Source organism: Ranitomeya imitator, chromosome 10, assembly GCF_032444005.1.
Source record: "Ranitomeya imitator isolate aRanImi1 chromosome 10, aRanImi1.pri, whole genome shotgun sequence".
NCBI lineage: Eukaryota > Metazoa > Chordata > Amphibia > Anura > Dendrobatidae > Ranitomeya > Ranitomeya imitator.
Window position 1 is genome coordinate 17907528 of NC_091291.1, and position 20836 is coordinate 17928363.

The 20836-nt window shown below is 43.9% G+C and overlaps 1 protein-coding gene across 3 annotated transcripts in view; it reads right to left on the reverse strand.

Annotated features, from left to right (window-relative positions):
* PSG4 (pregnancy specific beta-1-glycoprotein 4) overlaps positions 1-20836 on the reverse strand; it is a 153580-nt gene that overhangs the window by 132026 nt on the left and 718 nt on the right. For 2 of the 3 annotated variants that reach the window (XM_069741562.1, XM_069741563.1), the window contains exons 2-3: positions 4872-4963; positions 2174-3492 (exon numbers count right to left, since the gene is read on the reverse strand). In XM_069741562.1, the coding sequence (XP_069597663.1) occupies positions 2522-3463 (942 nt within the window). In that variant the 5' untranslated portion in view covers positions 3464-3492; positions 4872-4963 and the 3' untranslated portion in view covers positions 2174-2521. Of the gene's footprint in view, positions 1-2173; positions 3493-4871; positions 4964-20836 lie in introns of those variants that run through there. The other variant, XM_069741565.1, reaches the window with a different exon arrangement.

Below are 20836 nucleotides of genomic sequence, written 5' to 3' on the forward strand. Positions count from 1 at the left end.
GCTTGTCCTGGTGATGGGACACAAAGTGCAGGCGTAATCAATGGGAAGAACCTGACAGCTGAGGTGTATTATGAGGTTCTGCAGCAGCTGAGATGTATTATGAGGTTCTACAGCAGCTGAGGTGTATTATGAGGTTCTGCAGCAGCTGAGGTGTATTATGATGTTCTGCAGCAGTTGAGATGCATTATGTTTTACAGCAGCTGAGATGTATCATATTCTACAGCAACTGAGGTGAATTATGAAGCTCTACAGTAGGTGAGGTGTATTATGAAGCTCTGCAGCAGCTGAGATGTATTATGAGGCTCTGCAGCAGCTGAGGTGTATTATGATGTTCTGCAGCAGCTCAGGTGTATTGTGATGCTCTGCAGCAGCCGAGGTGTATTATGAGGTTCTGCAGTAGCTGAGGTGTATTATGAGGTTCTGCAGCAGCTGAGGTAGGTTTTGATAGTCTGCATATATTACGGTAATTATAAAAATTCTCATTGATGTACACTATATAATAGATAAATAGATAGATAATAGATAGATGATAGATAATAGATAGATAGTAGATAAATAGCTATTAACCCTCTCTTCTCTTCCTCCCCCACGTTGGGGGCTGATTAGCGATTCACAGATGGAGACGCTCCGCTACTTTCTCTGTGTATTCGTCTTCACCTCTGGATTTTATTTGCCTTTGCAGCTGCCGCTGTGAAGCGCGGAGCACTAAACCTGCAGAGGTGTGTATAGTCATAGATATATACATAAATATATATAAGGATCTAGACCCCATATTCCTTTAAGCAGAACAAGCAGAACCTTTCAGGTGAACCTGCCATGCAAAACGCAATGTTCTGACTCTTCAGAGAAATGAAATGAAAGCCAAACAAAACTGTGTAATTTTCTTCCCCAAATACCGAGGCACCAGACCAAGGTAACTACAGGCGTACTGAGCTGCGAGGGGCGCACGGAGCGGAATCCAAATGAAGGCAGCTCTGGATCCAGGAGAGCAGAGCGTCATTTACCGCGAGCAATTACAGCTGCCATTATAACAACTGTTTCACTGCGGACGTGGCGCCAGGACGATCCATGATGATGACGCCAGGGCTTGGGACGAGCGGTGCTTTGCATATTCATGTTCATGTGTTACAGATGGAATCGGATCCGTGCAATCCTGTCTGGGAGGTGCGATGGCTTTATAAATCGCTGATGCGGCCGACTGCACTTCTTGGGCAAAGGCATTAAAAGGCTTACCTGTGCCGCTGTCATGGGATAAAAGTAATTAAGATCTACATCTGTGTAAAAAAAAAGGGTTAAACTGGTAAGTGCCAAGAGCCCCATGTAGAATGATCCTACAGAGTTTATGCGGCTACATACTGCATCTGGCGTTCAGCTGGAAAGGACGTATGGGAGGAGCATCGTCAGCCAATCAGTAAGCTGACAACGCTCCGCCCACATATCCTTTCCAGCTGCATGCCAGCCACAGTATACAGGATATGTGAATGAGCTCTTAAAGAGGCATTCCGGTTGGAAGAAGTTACCACCTACTTAGAGGAGAGGTGATAACTTCTAAATCAGTGGGGGTCCAAACATGGATGGCCAAAATAGAGCAAGTATATCAGAACAGCAGAGCACATGCTCGGCCGCCGCTTCATACATTCCCAATGTGACAGCTGGAGAAAAACGAGTGCAGAGCTCCATCAGTCCCATAGAGGATAAATGGAGCGGTGGACTCACGTACTGCTCCACTCTAGGGGGGCAAAAAAAGAGCCCTGCTCTCGTGACCTGTGGAGGTCACCCACCAATCTAGAAGTTATAAAGGGGTATTCCAGCAGTTATTAGTCCATGGTTGCTGGATGGGATCCCTGCAATTTGCTTGCCAGCTTCTCTTAATTATCCAGCCCGGCATGATGTCATGAGTATACCATGCCGCAATGCTAACGCAAGGATCCCGTCCAGTGGCCAAGGACTACAGATATCACTTTTAGACTGCGGTCCTGCTAATTGATTAGCTCATTTCTTAACTAGGACTCTTATGAGAAATCTATTTGATTTTTGCAATGGGGCTCAATCTGCCCTGGTCAGGAGCAACAACCACTCGTAATACCATGCACCCCCACTGTGCAACAGTCAGGTGTGGCCTATCACCAGTATGGTGACCCCTAAAATGATTTTTCCATATCCAATGACACATGCTCTTACACACAATTTATTTTCTAGATTAATAATTTTGGAGCGACATACAAATACGGAACAATACTGTTACTTTCCACATCCGAAAAAAAAAAAGTGCTTTTCTTAAAATGCAGAAGTGGCTATTTCATCGGTACATAGAGTGAGTGCAGTACAGGCTCAGGTGGCACGTTTATCACCCTGGACCATGCCGAAAAGTCATCATTGAATGTCCAATGGGCTCCATAGCTTCTGATTAGCTCCCATAGTGGCCCGAAGTCACATATTACATTACACCGGACAGATATGCAGTACCTGTGCAATGTGATCATGTGTAGACTTAATAGTCATATTCCTTAGTTGTCACATATCATAGCTCCCCCCTGGCGTGCTGTATATAGTGCTCATGGAGCCCTCCTTCTTCTGTGAAGCGTACCCCACACTCAATACATTTATACTCTGCTTTCTCTTCCCACCTGCCCCTCTCCTTCCGATGGGTTTGAAGATGTCGTCGGTAGTTGGACGCTTGGCTGAAACTTTTCTCGCACAGGTTACAAGGGAATGGTCTCTTGCCGGCATGGACGGCCCGATGCCTCTGGTAGTTGGAGCGCTGGTTAAAGCTCTTTCCACACTGTTGGCACTGGAAGGGTCTTTCTCCCGTGTGAATGCGAAGATGGCGCTTGTAGCGAGATGAGAAGAAGAAAGTCTTGCCACAGATGGGGCAAGCGTGAGACTTCCGGGAGATATGCAAGTTTCTGTGCTTTTCGAAGGTGCGTTGGACCTGAAACCTTCGCCCACAGTCCTCACATTGGAAGGGCTTAGGATCTTCGTGCACCCACTGGTGGACTCGCAGAGTCTCTAGTTGTGTGAACGCTTGTGGGCAATCGGGGCATCGGTATGGCCTTTCTCCAGTATGGATACGGATGTGACGGGACAGCTTGGCCGAGCAGTTGAACGCTTTCCCGCACCAGACGCAAACCCGATCCTTACGATGAGCTTGCTGGTGTCTGCGGAAGGCTGGGTGGTTGGACAACTGCTTTCCGCACTGTGAGCACTGATAGCCACGTTGGCCAGTGTGCTGTTCGTGATGACTGTGCAAGGCCAAAAGCCAGCAGAAACGGCGGCCACAGTCAGAGCAAGAATAAGGCTTCTCGCTTCCCTCGGTAGCCCCAGCGCGGGCCACGTCGCAGTCCTTGCAGGTGTAAGAGAGATCGGCGGCGTGGTTGCGCCTGTGGAGTTTGTATGCGCGTAGAGTTTGGAAAGTCCGTCCACAGTCGGGGCACGGAGGAGGTGGGGAGTCCTCGGGGGCCATGTGGGTGGCTGAACTGTCCTCCAAAGGGTCTGCAGCACAATAGTGAAGAGCGGTTAAAGAGATGGCATTAATTCATTGAGATGAATCAAAAAAATGTTATGTACTGTTATGTACTGTTTAGATGTGAATCATCTACTTTACTCCACTCACAGCCAAAGCTAAATTCGGAATTATAGTACTCAAGAACTGTACCCAAGCCGAAAGCGACATATATTTTGACAGAATGAAAGTGGGGGAGAGGGAAGGATAAAACTTTCCCCCGTGAAATCTTACACCTATGTAATCTGTATGTAAGTAGACGAAGGATGGGACAGAAAATGACTGCAGAGTCAGACTACACAGTATTTGTTTGTAGTCTGTTACCAAGGAGACACATAGATCTGCATTGGATCTGTAGACCCAAAACAATAGATGTTTAATTAAGACTATTTACAAAGCCGCTTTGTTATTTTGGATGCATGCACTACAGAGGTGATCACAGCCGCTCTGGATCAGCACTTACTTGCGCATTTACAGTCGAATCACGAGGACTTAATGAAACGAGCAGATTTTTGCTCTAATTTTTTACTGTGTGATTTGCATTTTTACGTCGGTCTGATCTTATGCCGGAATTCTGAAAGAGCAGGAACGCCACCCCGCCCCCTTGGCAAAGCCGTCCCCGGTGACATCACTTTCTGTGATGAAATTTATAAACAAAGACATCAATTATTTAGACTTTTCCTTGTGGAGACGTCGCTGTGGAATTAGCTGAGTTTCCTCCGTTGAGATCTGCAGTCGAGCAGAATTTACCGGCTGATAATAATAACAGATTGCAATTATACTCATTCCTATGTACGACGGTGGCAGGATCGGAATTCATTAATGTTAATTAGGGAGAATGTATATGATTTTTGCAGTCCCATTGTTCTCTTAATGGAGGGGCTGCGCCCCTGATGATCCCAATCATCTACTAAACCAGAGCCGTGCGATATGACTGGCTACTAGGTCAGTTATACTGATAAATGTGTCTGTAATTTCGGACACAAGAATGCGTAACCATGCTCTATTCATTCCCGTAAGACCGGAGGATCAAGTGATCGGTGGGACCCCGGCGATCAGACACTCATTTATTCCTATCTTGTGGGAAATTAAGTCATTGTAAGCTACACACTTCCATTTTAATTCCTCACCATTTCAACATCTCTGCTTGCTGCCAGTGGATGAAAACATTCCAAAATCTGTCCCGTCCCAGTCCTGTTGACATGGGTTTATGGCTCCAAGCAATGTATCGAGTCAGACGTAATCAGGATATGTTTTCAGATTTTGCAAATGCTGAGCCATTGAAAAAAAATCTACATATTTTAAGAAGTTTGATAAGTTTTAATCAGTAAATTCTTTGGTCTGACTGTGGCTCATAATGTAAACTCACCAAGCTCTTCTTCAGACTTCACCTTCCAGGAAGATTCTGCTGCGTCCTTCAGATACACAGATATCGTTATAGAGTAATGGTGCCAGAAGAAACTACGGAAAAAAAAAACAAGGACTGGTTAGACTTTGATGCATGAAGGTGTGCCATAGTTGTCAACACAGGCTTACAAAATGACAATAATCCATTCCATATAATCCTGAATCCAGTTATGGATGCCACCAGACATCTTTCTTGACAAGCACAATTAATGGTGGTGTCATCAACATTCAACACAACCTTTCAACTTTGTAGATGGACAGGTGGCATCACTGATTGTACAGGAGTAAGATGGGAAGGTGACATCACTGGTTGCACAGGAGAAAGACAGACAGGTGACATTACTGGTCATACAAAAGTAAGATGGGCAGGTGACATCACTGATCGTACAGGATTAAGATGGACAGGTGATATCACTGGTTGTAAAGAAGATGGACAGGTGACATCACTGGTTGTAGAGAAGATGGACAGGTGATATCACTGGTTGTAAAGAAGATGGACAGGTGACATCACTGGTTGTAGAGAAGATGGACAGGTTACATCATTGATCGTACAGGATTAAGATGGACAGGTGATATCACTGGTTGTAAAGAAGTAAGATGGACAGGTGACATCACTGGTTGTAGAGAAGATGGACAGGTGACATCACTGGTCGTACAGAAGACGGACAGGTGACATCACTGGTTGTAGAGAAGATGGACAGGTGACATCACTGGTTGTAGAGAAGATAGACAAGTTACATCACTGGTTGTAGAGAAGATGGACAGGTGACATCACTGGTTGTAGAGAAGTAAGATAGACAAGTTACATCACTGGTTGTAGAGAAGATGGACAGGTTACATCACTGGTTGTAAAGAAGATGGACAGGCTACATCACTGGTTGTAGAGAAGATGGACAGGTTACATCATTGATCCTACAGGATTAAGATGGACAGGTGATATCACTGGTTGTAAAGAAGTAAGATGGACAGGTGACATCACTGGTTGTAGAGAAGATGGACAGGTGACATCACTGGTCGTACAGAAGACGGACAGGTGACATCACTGGTTTTACAGAAGTAAGATGGACAGGTGACATCACTGGTCGCACAACAGTAAGATGGACAGGTGACATCACTGGTCGTACAGAAGATGGATGAACAGGTGACATCACTGATCATACAGGATTAAGATGGACAGGTGATATCACTGGTTGTAAAGAAGATGGACAGGTGACATCACTGGTCATACAGGAGTAAGATGGACAGGTGACATCACTGGTCATACAGGAGTAAGATGGACAGGTGACATCACTGGTCATACAGGAGTAAGATGGACAGGTGACATCACTGGTCGTACAACACACAAATGACATCACTGGTCGTACACAAGTAAGATGGACAGGTGACATCACTGGTCATACAGGAGTAAGACTGACAGGTGACATCACTGGTCGTACAGGATTAAGATGGACAGGTGATATCACTGGTTGTAAAGAAGATGGACAGGTGACATCACTGGTTGTAGAGAAGATAGACAAGTTACATCACTGGTTGTAGAGAAGATGGACAGGTGACATCACTGGTTGTAGAGAAGTAAGATAGACAAGTTACATCACTGGTTGTAGAGAAGATGGACAGGTTACATCACTGGTTGTAGAGAAGATGGACAGGTGACATCACTGGTTGTAGAGAAGTAAGATAGACAAGTTACATCACTGGTTGTAGAGAAGATGGACAGGTTACATCACTGGTTGTAGAGAAGATGGACAGGCTACATCACTGGTTGTAGAGAAGATGGACAGGCTACATCACTGATCGTACAGTATTAAGATGGACAGCTGACATCACTGGTTGTAGAGAGAAGTAAGATGGACAGGTAACATCACTGGTTGTAGAGAAGTAAGATGGACAGGTTACATCACTGGTTGTAGAGAAGTAAGATGGACAGGTGATAATACTCGTCATACAGGATTAAGATGGACAGGTGATAGATATCACTGGTTGTAAGGAAGTAAGATGGACAGGTGACATCACTGGTTGTAGAGAAGATGGACAGATGACATCACTGATCGTACAGGATTAAGATGGACAGGTGATATCACTGGTTGTAGAGAAGTAAGATGGACAGGTTACATCACTGGTCGCATTAGAAGTAAGATGGACAGGTGACATCACTGGTCGCATTAGAAGTAAGATGGACAGGTGACATCACTGGTCGCATTAGAAGATGGACAGGTGACATCACTGGTCGCATTAGAACAGTGTTCCCCAAGTCCGGTCCTCAAGAGCCACCAACAGGTCATGTTTTCAGGATTTCCTCAGTATTGCTCAGGTGATGGAATTATTGCCTGTGCAGGTGATGCAATTATCACCTGTGCAATACTAAGGAAATCCTGAAAACATGACCTGTTGGTGGCTCTTGAGGACCAGACTTGGGGAACACTGCATTAGAAGATGGACAGGTGACATCACCGGTTGTAGAGAAGTAAGATGGACAGGTGACATCACCGGTTGTAGAGAAGTAAGATGGACAGGTGACATCACTGGTCGCATTAGAAGTAAGATGGACAGGTGACATCACTGGTCGCATTAGAAGTAAGATGGACAGGTGACATCACTGGTCGCATTAGAAGTAAGATGGACAGGTTACATCACTGGTCGCATTAGAAGATGGACAGGTGACATCACCAGTTGTAGAGAAGTAAGATGGACAGGTGACATCACTGGTCGCATTAGAAGATGGACAGGTGACATCACCAGTTGTAGAGAAGATGGACAGGTGACATCACTGGTCGCATTAGAAGATGGACAGGTGACATCACTGGTTGCATTAGAAGATGGACAGGTGACATCACTGGTCGCATTAGAAGTAAGATGGACAGGTGACATCACTGGTCGCATTAGAAGTAAGATGGACAGGTGACATCACTGGTCGCATTAGAAGTAAGATGGACAGGTGACATCACTGGTCGCATTAGAAGATGGACAGGTGACATCACTGGTCGCATTAGAAGATGGACAGGTGACATCACTGGTCGCATTAGAAGATGGACAGGTGACATCACCAGTTGTAGAGAAGTAAGATGGACAGGTGACATCACTGGTCGCATTAGAAGATGGACAGGTGACATCACCAGTTGTAGAGAAGATGGACAGGTGACATCACTGGTCGCATTAGAAGATGGACAGGTGACATCACTGGTCGCATTAGAAGTAAGATGGACAGGTGACATCACTGGTCGCATTAGAAGTAAGATGGACAGGTGACATCATTGGTTGTAGAGAAGATGGACAGGTGACATCACTGGTTGTAGGGAAGATGGACAGGTGACATCACTGGTTCCCTTCTGCGATGTTAGTTGATGGCCTGATCATACTGAGGCATTTCATGGCTAATAAACCAAGTAATTAACTTTTTGTTTTCCGATTTAGCAAAAAAAAAGAAAAAGACAAAAAAATCCATAACATTCTTCCGAAGTTTTCCTGAATAAACTATCGAAGAACATCAGGATGAGCCATGTGGATATAGTAACACAGGAGATAACGCCATTGTCTCTCATTTCGCGGTATTACTCACTGATCAGGTAATCGCCATGTGCAGGCTGCACATACTAAATGAAGCCTCCTTGTCTGTAACACGCGTCTCGGAGTATCCAAACACTCTGTACATGTTGTGCACACAATCACTGCCAATATCGCACAGTCACAAGCTCAGCACCGGCGTCCGAGGGACTTGTACCCAACAGAGGAGCAGCTTCCACAGGGAGACTGCTCGGCTATACCAAGGGACTGGTAAGGCTGTAGATAAAAAGTGTGAGCAGACTCTGGAGGCACAAAGCACGTCGCTAATAATAAGGCCACAGAATACTAATATATGTGGGGATGTTGGGGACAAGGGAGGCGGCGGAAAGTTTCTCTGCAGATCCTGCATTATCTCCTTCAACTTTAGTAAAAGCATACTTGTTACTTCAGCTGACGTTACAGATAAGCTGTCATGAGGAATAACAATATTTCTGCCCAATATCTGACTTACATTGTTTTTTTCCATTATACCTTGTCCCTGAGCTTGTGGGTAGAAACCATCTGCTGTGATGTTCCCAATACAGCCATGAGGGAATTTTGTCTTTATGTAGCAAATGTGCAGAAGTAGCAGCAAAATTGGGAACATTATATTAGTACTGAGCAGTGTAGCTGTGCATCCAACTCCAGGGAGACCTAGATAAAACGCTCACAACAACCAGCAACGCTTTGCCAGTCTGTTCTTCCTTCTCTTACTCTTCATGTCTCGCCTCCCCTCTTCATGCACTGCAAAATGCAGCTTTACCCCAATCCATCATTGAGCAGTTTTGGATTTTAGAAGCTTTATCATGATGATTTTAAGAGGCAAGGAGCAGGGTGTAAAAGAGGTGGCTCAGTAATGGGAGAAAGAAGCATTTATGAGCCACTTTTGTTTGCTTTTACTATTGATTTACGCAAATTCTTCCCAAAATGACACTGAGGATCTGTCAACTGTTCCAATATACTTATCAACTGTGCTTATACACATGATTAAATATTTTCTCGCACTTTAGTTTTGTATATTTTTTCTATTTTTCCTCCCGGAAATGTATGAATAATATACCTGGGTTTTACCATTCTCCTAGTCCCTTAGTCTGTACCTCCATCACCTAGCCGGAGTCAGGAGTGACTGTACAGAGCGTCTCCCTCTGGAGGACACGACAGGTCTATTCATTACCTAGACACACCATTAGTTTTAATGAGAACCATGTAATGCTTCATTTAGCCTGTGGAGGTGCTGCAGGGAGAACTGCTCACGTTCTCAGGTTCCCCAAACAGTTGTGACAAATGCAGGGGGTCCGAGAGTCACTTAGAGGATCTACGAAGCTGTGAATTCACGTTCTTGGACCCACCATCGTTCTTACAGCTGTGAAACTCACATTTCGTGCACTTTCATTAGGCGTTCTACACATGGAAAAAAAAAAAAATGTCGACCTTTTTGGCTTTTGAAATGTATTTCTGGAGAAGGTGTCCGGCACCAACGGCCAAAGCTGGCAGCGTTATATAAGAAAGTGATTCATGAGCATGGAGGCAGGTGCTTACTAGGAATCCATCAAAGTCTTTTATACATAAAACCATGACTAGTCCCGTTTCCAGCGGCTTCGTCTCCCAGTTAATGCTTTGTGAAGTATTTCATGTTCCATCTCGCTCCCCCGTGTAGAATGTAAAGTAGGCGCATTATTCACACAAAGCAATATTGATTCATGTCTGTAATTGATTGATCAAGCTGTGAGCAATTATGTGCCGCGGTATACGTGTCCGTCCTACATGTATCTGCCAACTGTATAGCTGTCTTTCTTCAGCTTTCAACACTGAATGTGCCTTAAAGGGGTATGACAGCGTATTGCCAGGCTATGCCATCACTTTAAGACTGGGGGGGACCTCCACCAATGAAGGGGCTTCAGCACTAGTATGAAGCTAAGGGGCACAATTAACACCTTCCCTGACATATGCATAACATAGTGAGTAAATAAATATATGTGAACTGTGCACATATGCATCCATACATGGCGGCAGGTGGTGGGGTTTTACAAGTAACTGGGTTCGGAGTTCTGATCTCGGCTAATTAGCCCCTTAGATGCCGCAGTCAACAGCAAATGCAGCATCCAAGTGGTTAGACAATGATACCCCCTTCCTTAGCCACCACATCACCCGCTCAGCCACGTGATAACTGGGGACAGCGACAAATCATGGTAGCGCTATATTCTGCTGATGTTACCAAATACGGAAAAGCTATTGCCAACCCATAATCTCTGCCACATCGTGCAGTGACCAACAGTTTATCAAACATCTGGGGGATAATACATATTTTACAAGCTAAACATTCCCAGATCCTCTAACCGTTCCTCGTAGGACATACTTTGCAGTCTGCTCACTATCCTGCTAGCTCTTCCCTGAAATTGCTCAAGTTTTTCAATATCTTTTTTAAAATGTGGTGCCCAGAATTGGACATAGTATTCCAGATGAGGCCTGACCAAGGAGGAGAAGAGGGGGATCATTACTATACGTGATCTAGACTGTATGTTTCTGTTAATACATCCTAGTACTGTATTTGCCTTTTTTGCTGCTGCATCACACTGTTGACTCATGTGCAGTCTGTGATCTATTAGCATACCCAAATCTTTTTCACCCGTGCTGTTACTTAGTTCCATTCCTCAGATGTATTTTTTGTCTATCATGCCCAGATGTAAAAGCTTGCATTTCTGTTGTCTGTGGTAACACAAGGAAAGGTACCCATTAGTCTTTATAAAGACTTTCAAGAAAAGGATCCACTAAAACCATCTGCAAAGTGGCTGAAATAGGACCCTCATCTATCAGTCAGAGCAGAAATAGCCAGAAATCGGCAAGTACAGGAGGTACCCATCCACTACATTCCTTACACAGATAGCAAATTAATTTAATTATATACTGTGTAATTCTCCATTTCACCTGAGGGAGTGCTGTAGGGAAACTAAACACCTGTTTATTATTGGAGGACCTTCGTAAGCAGACAAGCCCAAACCCTAAGGTAGGGCTAGACAAGATTGAGAAGCCAAATATACCTAGAAAAGTCCTAGAGGATCCTATCTTTTCTTCAAGGCTTTCTTTTGAAGTTCCTGAGGGCTGGCTCCTTGAATGGTCCCAAAGTCTACAATGATATGTCTCCTCTCAACCTAAAAATTTCAAAGGAAAAAACTTCAGCCTTGCTTCTCCCAGCTGTAGCCCAACATGAATTGGGTTGTCCACTATGGACATTGAGTCTTCCCTGCCAGATGATGATCTAAGGCTACGTTCACATTAGCGTTACGCTAATGTGCGTCGCTGTTGCGTCGGCGACGCAGCGGCGACGCGCCCCTATGTTTAACATAGGGGACGCGTGCGTTTTTTTGTTTGCGTTTTTCGACATGTGCGTCGTTTTCGACGCGTCGGACGCACGAAAATGCAACAAGTTGCATTTTTCGTGCGTCCGATTTTCGTCAAAAAACGACGCACGCGTCGCAAAACGCAGCGTTTTTGCGCGCGTTTTTGGTGCGTCGCGTGTTGCGTCGCCGACGCACCGGCACGCAACGCTAATGTGAACGTAGCCTAAGAAGGGAAGAACCTCTTGACTGTAGCTAATAAAGTGGACTCTTGATTGGAGGTCCTTCTCTCGTTAAGAGTATATATAAACAAGTTGTCAAAGGAGGAGAAGACACAGACAAATCCGCTGGATTGTGGAGTTGTATACAGTCTGCACATGAACTACACCTGGTATATACAATCCCTGAGAGCTGCCTCTTCAACATAACAAGGCTGACGCCGAGGCTGTTCTGCTGGTCACAGTATAGCAGATTTATACGGATACTTGTGCTCCTTATGTCTTCACATCAAACAGGTCCTTGTATGGAGCGACGCAAGGCGTCTTGTCTTAGAAGCGCGTCTAATTAAGAGGGCTCAGATGCCAGCATGAAATACATCACTGCAACATTACCATTCCCAGGCTAATTTTCACAGTTGTCTCCTGGCTTGTCAATAAGATGATCACACGGTTTCTACTAAGCAAATGTTGTCTTACGGAATGGGGAAGCGGGCTCAGTACCGTCACACGTTCCGCCTGCGCAAATTATTTCCTAAATGGAAAATGTATGTGAGGACTAAATAATTATCAAAAATATAATACGGTAGTTGTCCCCCTTTTCCCTGTTTCTATATTAACAGGGTCAGCCTGCCATGAATTGCATAAGGCTTGTACTGTATAGTGCTTTGCTGCGAGTGCTATATAGTCAGATGATACGTGTTATGGGTGCTTTTTCCTTTTTTCTAGCAAACGCGCCAGAGAATTAGGAAAGGGCAACACAAATTTACAAATAAGTAGCAGTCCGCCATCAGTAGCTTCTACCTACATTCAGCAGGCACAAAATACAGAGAGGAACAGGTGAACTCAAACTAAGCCCATACGGCCATTTGTATCCTAACTAAAAGCATTAGCTTCAGCAACAGATATATGACAGTATAAGAGCACATGTAGATTATACAGTGTGGTGTGACAGTATTATAGTAGTTATATTCTTGTACATAGGAGCAGTATTATAGTAGTTATATTCTTGTACATAGGGGCAGTATTATAGTAGTTATATTCTTGTACATAGGGGCAGTATTATAGTAGTTATATTCTTGTACATAGGAGCAGTATTATAGTAGTTATATTCTTGTACATAGGGGCAGTATTATAGTAGTTATATTCTTGTACATAGGAGCAGTATTATAGTAGTTATATTCTTGTACATAGGGGCAGTATTATAGTAGTTACATTCTTGTACATGCGAACAGCATTAGAGTAGTTATATTCTTGTACATAGGGGCAGTATTATACTAGTTATATTCTTGTACATAGGAGCAGTATAATAGTAGTTATATTCCTGTACATGGGGGCAGTATTATAGTAGTTATATTCTTGTACATAGGGGCAGTATTATAGTAGTTACTTTCTTGTACAAAAGGGCAGTATCATAACAGTTATTTTCTTGTAGATAGGGATAGTATTATAGTAATAAATAATTATTCATGGGCAGCATGGTGGCTCAGTGGTTAGCACTGTGACTTTCCAGTGTTTGAGCTGTGGGTTCAAAACCAACCAAGGGTAACATCTGCAAGGAGTTTGTATGTTCTGCTCAGAAATTTATAGACTGTGGGCCTATAGACAGAGGAGCAGCACTTTTAGACCTAATACTATCTAATAGACCTGACAGAATAACAAATCTGCAGGTGGTCGGGCATCTAGGAAATAGCGACCACAATATTGTGCAGTTTCACCTGTCTTTCACTAGGGGGACTTGTCAGGGAGTCACAAAAACACTGAACTTTAGGAAGGCAAAGTTTGACCAGCTTAGAGATGCCCTTAATCTGGTAGACTGGGACAATATCCTCAGAAATAAGAATACAGATAATAAATGGGAAATGTTTAAGAACATCCTAAATAGGCAGTGTAAGCGGTTTATACCTTGTGGGAATAAAAGGACTAGAAATAGGAAAAACCCAATGTGGCTAAACAAAGAAGTAAGACAGGCAATTAACAGTAAAAAGAAAGCATTTGCACTACTAAAGGCCCCGTCACACTCAGCGACGCTGCAGCGATACCGACAACGATCCGGATCGCTGCAGCGTCGCTGTTTGATCGCTGGAGAGCTGTCACACAGACAGCTCTCCAGCGACCAACGATCCCGAGGTCCCCGGTAACCAGGGTAAACATCGGGTAACTAAGCGCAGGGCCGCGCTTAGTAACCCGATGTTTACCCTGGTTACCATCGTTAAAGTAAAAAAAAAACAAACGATACATACTTACCTACCGCTGTCTGTCCCCCGGCGCTCTGCTTCTCTGGTCTGGCTGTGAGCACAGCGGCCGGAAAGCAGAGCGGTGACGTCACCGCTCTGCTTTCCGGCTGCCCGGCGCTCACAGCCAGTACAGGAGGAGTGCAGAGCACAGCGCTGGAGGACAGACGGCTGTAGGTAAGTATGTAGTGTTTGTTTTTTTTTACTTTTAGGATGGTAACCAGGGTAAACATCGGGTTACTAAGCGCGGCCCTGCGCTTAGTTACCCGATGTTTACCCTGGTTACCAGTGAAGACATCGCTGAATCGGTGTCACACACGCCGATTCAGCGATGTCTACGGGGAGTCCAGCGACGAAATAAAGTTCTGGACTTTCTTCCCCGACCAGCGACAGCACAGCAGGGGCCTGATCGTTGCTGCCTGTCACACTGGACGATATCGCTAGCGAGGACGCTGCAACGTCACGGATCGCTAGCGATATCGTCTAGTGTGACGGTACCTTAAAGCAGGATGGCACCATTGAAGCTCTAAAAAACTATAGGGAGAAAAATACTTTATCTAAAAAACTAATTAAAGCTGCCAAAAAGGAAACAGAGAAGCACATTGCTAAGGAGAGTAAAACTAATCCCAAACTGTTCTTCAACTATATCAATAGTAAAAGAATAAAAACTGAAAATGTAGGCCCCTTAAAAAATAGTGAGGAAAGAATGGTTGTAGATGACGAGGAAAAAGCTAACATATTAAACACCTTCTTCTCCACGGTATTCACGGTGGAAAATGAAATGCTAGGTGAAATCCCAAGAAACAATGAAAACCCTATATTAAGGGTCACCAATCTAACCCAAGAAGAGGTGCGAAACCGGCTAAATAAGATTAAAATAGATAAATCTCCGGGTCCGGATGGCATACACCCACGAGTACTAAGAGAACTAAGTAATGTAATAGATAAACCATTATTTCTTATTTTTAGGGACTCTATAGCGACAGGGTCTGTTCCGCAGGATTGGCGCATAGCAAATGTGGTGCCAATATTCAAAAAGGGCTCTAAAAGTGAACCTGGAAATTATAGGCCAGTAAGTCTAACCTCTATTGTTGGTAAAATATTTGAAGGGTTTCTGAGGGATGTTATTCTGGATTATCTCAATGAGAATAACTGTTTAACTCCATATCAGCATGGGTTTATGAGAAATCGCTCCTGTCAAACCAATCTAATCAGTTTTTATGAAGAGGTAAGCTATAGGCTGGACCACGGTGAGTCATTGGACGTGGTATATCTCGATTTTTCCAAAGCGTTTGATACCGTGCCGCACAAGAGGTTGGTACACAAAATGAGAATGCTTGGTCTGGGGGAAAATGTGTGTAAATGGGTTAGTAACTGGCTTAGTGATAGAAAGCAGAGGGTGGTTATAAATGGTATAGTCTCTAACTGGGTCGCTGTGACCAGTGGGGTACCGCAGGGGTCAGTATTGGGACCTGTTCTCTTCAACATATTCATTAATGATCTGGTAGAAGGTTTACACAGTAAAATATCGATATTTGCAGATGATACAAAACTATGTAAAGCAGTTAATACAAGAGAAGATAGTATTCTGCTACAGATGGATCTGGATAAGTTGGAAACTTGGGCTGAAAGGTGGCAGATGAGGTTTAACAATGATAAATGTAAGGTTATACACATGGGAAGAGGGAATCAATATCACCATTACACACTGAACGGGAAACCACTGGGTAAATCTGACAGGGAGAAGGACTTGGGGATCCTAGTTAATGATAAACTTACCTGGAGCAGCCAGTGCCAGGCAGCAGCTGCCAAGGCAAACAGGATCATGGGGTGCATTAAAAGAGGTCTGGATACACATGATGAGAGCATTATACTGCCTCTGTACAAATCCCTAGTTAGACCGCACATGGAGTACTGTGTCCAGTTTTGGGCACCGGTGCTCAGGAAGGATATAATGGAACTAGAGAGAGTACAAAGGAGGGCAACAAAATTAATAAAGGGGATGGGAGAACTACAATACCCAGATAGATTAGCGAAATTAGGATTATTTAGTCTAGAAAAAAGACGACTGAGGGGGCGATCTAATAACCATGTATAAGTATATAAGGGGACAATACAAATATCTCGCTGAGGATCTGTTTATACCAAGGAAGGTGACGGGCACAAGGGGGCATTCTTTGCGTCTGGAGGAGAGAAGGTTTTTCCACCAACATAGAAGAGGATTCTTTACTGTTAGGGCAGTGAGAATCTGGAATTGCTTGCCTGAGGAGGTGGTGATGGCGAACTCAGTCGAGGGGTTCAAGAGAGGCCTGGATGTCTTCCTGGAGCAGAACAATATTGTATCATACAATTATTAGGTTCTGTAGAAGGACGTAGATCTGGGGATTTATTATGATGGAATATAGGCTGAACTGGATGGACAAATGTCTTTTTTCGGCCTTACTAACTATGTTACTATGTTACTATGTTACTAATGGGGAGTGATGATGTCCGTAAAGCGCAGCGGAAATTAACGGCGTTATATAAGTGAATAAAATAAATAGTCATGTCTGTGACCGTGTATTCTAGTTTGGTTGGGGTTTAGCAGAAGGAGGTGGCGACACTCATGGCTTAAAAAGTTAGCTGTAATTTATGCCAGAAAATTGGCAAAAAATTTGCAGAAACTGACACTACTTCGTAGCATGCATCCTTTTTCCTACAATATTTCTTCTTACATTCGAGTTATTATTTTGGGTATCATTTTGTGAAAATATCGCCATTTCCTTGGAAGTCTAATTTAATACGCTTTGACCATCCATAACCGGATAGAATTGATGCCGCCACCTTTTCTTTTACCTGGCCATTAATTTCTGATAAAGCCTATAACATCCGGACACAATGTTAATCTTCAATTCTGGCACTTACGATTTGTGAGCCTTTAAAAAAAAAAAAAATCTGATTGTGGCCAGTGAAGAGGGCAATCTCCGGTAAGGTTAGCTGGCCAGGGTAATTATTGTATTTCACGGTTCAGTCACAAGCAGAAAAATATGATATAAAGCCAGCCCTCGGTTGGTGCAGAGTCGATTTTTTTTTTTTTTTAAGATTCACACTTGAGCTCTTCCAAAAAAAAAAAAAGGAAACTGGAAGGGTGACGGACATTGAGACGTCGGCCTGGGTTTTTGTTCCTTCACTTTCTCAAAGATCTGAGCAACTTTCTTTCTTAGTTTTCGAAATGATTATGATGGCATGTTTAATTCAGGGGCTTATTCTTTTTGGGTTCCATAATAGTTAATTAAGGGGGTTCTCTACCTCTTTTTTTTTTTCACTCCCCAAAACCAGGCCCGGCTTGATCAAAGAACAAATTGGACTGACCTACCGATCCCCTGCAGTTCCTCGTTAGAAGTCCTCAGCCGGTCTCGTTACTTACCCTTCTGGCCAATGGAACAATCTTGGGTTTTCGCAGAGGAATAATTTTCTTGACTCAATCCGCTTGATTAAAATAATCAGAAGAGCTCTCACTTACCTTCCCCGGGTGCAGTGCTGACTCTCTGCTGCTGTCCAGGTTTTAGTATAACATTACGCATACAGTGCATGTCACCGCTGCAGCTAATCACTTTTTGTGCCACAAGGTGGTCCGCCCTCTAATGATCAACAGTATTGATAGCGTCAAGTACCGGATCGGCACTTTCTTCGATCCTGGCAGTTGTGGTGTAAGTGTAGCTGCGTATTACTTTGCACGGACGAAGCGGCAGTAAAGGAAGTGCCCCTTCCACCTCTGCTATCCTTTGTATGAAATTCCAGGAAAGTGTATTTTTCTTTTTATTTGGCTTCGATCGAACCATTAATTCAGCTAAAATTCAGGGGGGGGGAGGGAGTAATAGTATTATTGAAACAGGCATGCCAGGAGAGAGGACAGGTCAGGTCCCTTTACCGCTCAGTAATCAGTTCTTCATGGTCACGCGAGCTCTACGGACTTATGAGAAGTCAACTCTTTCTATGAATACAGCAAAAAAAAAAAAAAATTTTGCAAATTTCCAGTTGCTCGATGGTGGACTAGATGTTACAGAATATTCCCCTGTGGAGGGGAGCAGCGTAAATCACCTATTCTGATACGGCGCAGACGACAAGTTTTACTGCCCATCTACAGACAGGACACGTTCTGTGCACAAATCAGGAGCGTATATTGTGCGAGATCCAGGAAAGGAAATAATCTCATCTCGCTGATGACAGCGAGACTCCTACTTTCTAGAAAAAAAATATATGGAGGCGGCTAAATGTGAATACAAATGCAGGCCGTGAACGTGCTGCGATATTCAAGGGGCCCTTAGATGAATCCTCTGTTTAAGCCAAAGGCTCGTCCTGCTCTTCTTACAAAAACCCTTCTAACCTCAAAGAACCCATCGACTTTTCATTTTTGATTTTTCTCCTTCATCCAAGAGTCATAACCTTTTTTTTTATTTTTCCATCCATGTGAGGGGTTTATTTTTGTTTTTTGGTGGGATAAGTTGTAATTTTGAACGACGCCGTTCATTTTAACCTGAAAAATTAGAATACGGTAATTGTAGGGAAAAAAACAGCAATTCTGCCATTTTTTTCTGGAGTTTTGTTTTTACGGTGTATAATTTGGCAAAAATGACCGGGACATACAATTCTTCAGGTCAGTATGACTACGGTCATACCTAACTTGTGCAAAACCCACTGATTTCGACAGAACCAGACACCCATTTTATATGTATAGTGGGGTCCAATATCTCTCCAGAGGGAGATGTTGTCAAAAAGAAAAAAGGGTCAAGCATGCTGGATTCCAATGGGCCAGATATTTTGTTCTCAAGAAGGATAAGCTTCTAAGAAAGCATTCTCACTCTTGCAAGCACGTTCAGTTGAAACGAGTGTGCATGGGATCGGGAGTAAAATCTGTAAGCCAAATGGGTCCATACATACATACATAGGTTATTTCGGCTCTGATTAATCAGTTTGTACAAGAATTCAGGAGTAAAACTGTTTGAAAAGTTGCAAAGTTTTTGTGAAACTCATAGTAGTGCAAAAAAAGTTGTGATTTTGGTGCTCTTTTTTTTTTTTTTTTTTTATATAAAATGTCGGTCTTGCCCAGTTCTGCCAGCTTTCGAAAAATCAGCCAAGATGGTATATGGATACTGGTATAACAGTCCGGACCACACAGAATACTGGGATAGGTTCACATTCAGACAATAGGGGTTTTTGGAACTGGTTCTGGATGTTTCGCCCCCAGCAGTACATTTCGCAACCGCACATTTCGTCCCCAGCATTTCGCATTTGGGGACGAAATGTACCCGGGGATGAAACATCGTCAGGTTCTGGTTCAGACAATTCAGGATACAGGATAATGCTCAGACTATACAGGTTTACAGGAACAGGATCATGAAACTCTGGACACAGAAACGGGATCGCTAACTATACAGGATAGTATGACGGGGAACCTGGCAACACGCACTTTCAATATAGGGAACTGCAGGGGTTGCTCAGGCACCTCCCTACTGGTGAGGATGCCTTATATACAAGATGTCTCCTAGTTATTGCCTATGGGCATATTCTAAGTTCTATTCCAAGAACAGGGGAGCATGAGCCGGGAAGCCTGTGCGATGTGCACAGACCACAAAGCAGGGAGCCACGACTAGGACCACACACGCACTCTTAATATAGGGAACTGCAGGGGTTGCTCAGGCACCTCCCTACTGGCGAGGGTGCCTTATATACAAGATGCCTCCTAGTTATTGGCTATGGGCATATTCTGAGTTCTATTCCAAGAACAAGGGAGCATGAGCCGGGAAGCCTGTGCGATGTGCACAGACCACAAAGCAGGGAGCCACGACTAGGACCACGGCGCGTGACTGGAGCAGTGTGTATGTAGGCGTTTCTGCATGGTTGAGGCAGGGGAACCACGGAGGGGCGCCAGCACTACCATTACAATTGGGGCCTTACTTCCCAAAGGCTTCGCAGTTGAGGGTTTTATATGGAGGAAATATCAAGAAAGTCCATGACTTTCCCCTTTAAAAAGATACAAGACGGATCCCTGGACGAGCTGCGATGGCAGGAAAAGGACCTTAAATGTTCCCATATACCGTACATAATACGAAGCCGCGGGCTGACGTATACCAATAACCCTAATATAACACTAAGACGTGGGCTGCTGTTTGTTTACGGGTCTTCACACCGTACATCATCTCCCAGGGCTTACAAGCTCTTTATTGCCGAGCTTGCACACACTGTCCGCAACCGACAAGATCTAGAAGTCCAGGATCGAGAGCAAGCGGATTCAATAACTGAGGGAGCCTCTCCGTTTATCTAACCACCTAGATGCCGCGGTAATCACTGACTGCGGCACCTGCAGGGGTTGAAAACGCGCAGAATCATCATTTTTCTCCGATCTCGGTCAACTGGAATCAATGAACAGTGACCGTTACTTTATTTAATAGTGAATTCGGGTTGTAATATCACTAACATCAGTGGCCTCGTGCTTTGTTGTTTTTTTTTGTTTTGTTTTTTATCTTTTAACCATTGACTTTTTTTTTTTTTTTTTTATGCACCAAATTTGTCAACATGGCGCATGTGATTCATGAATGCAATTCTACTGCCCGTTATTTTAGT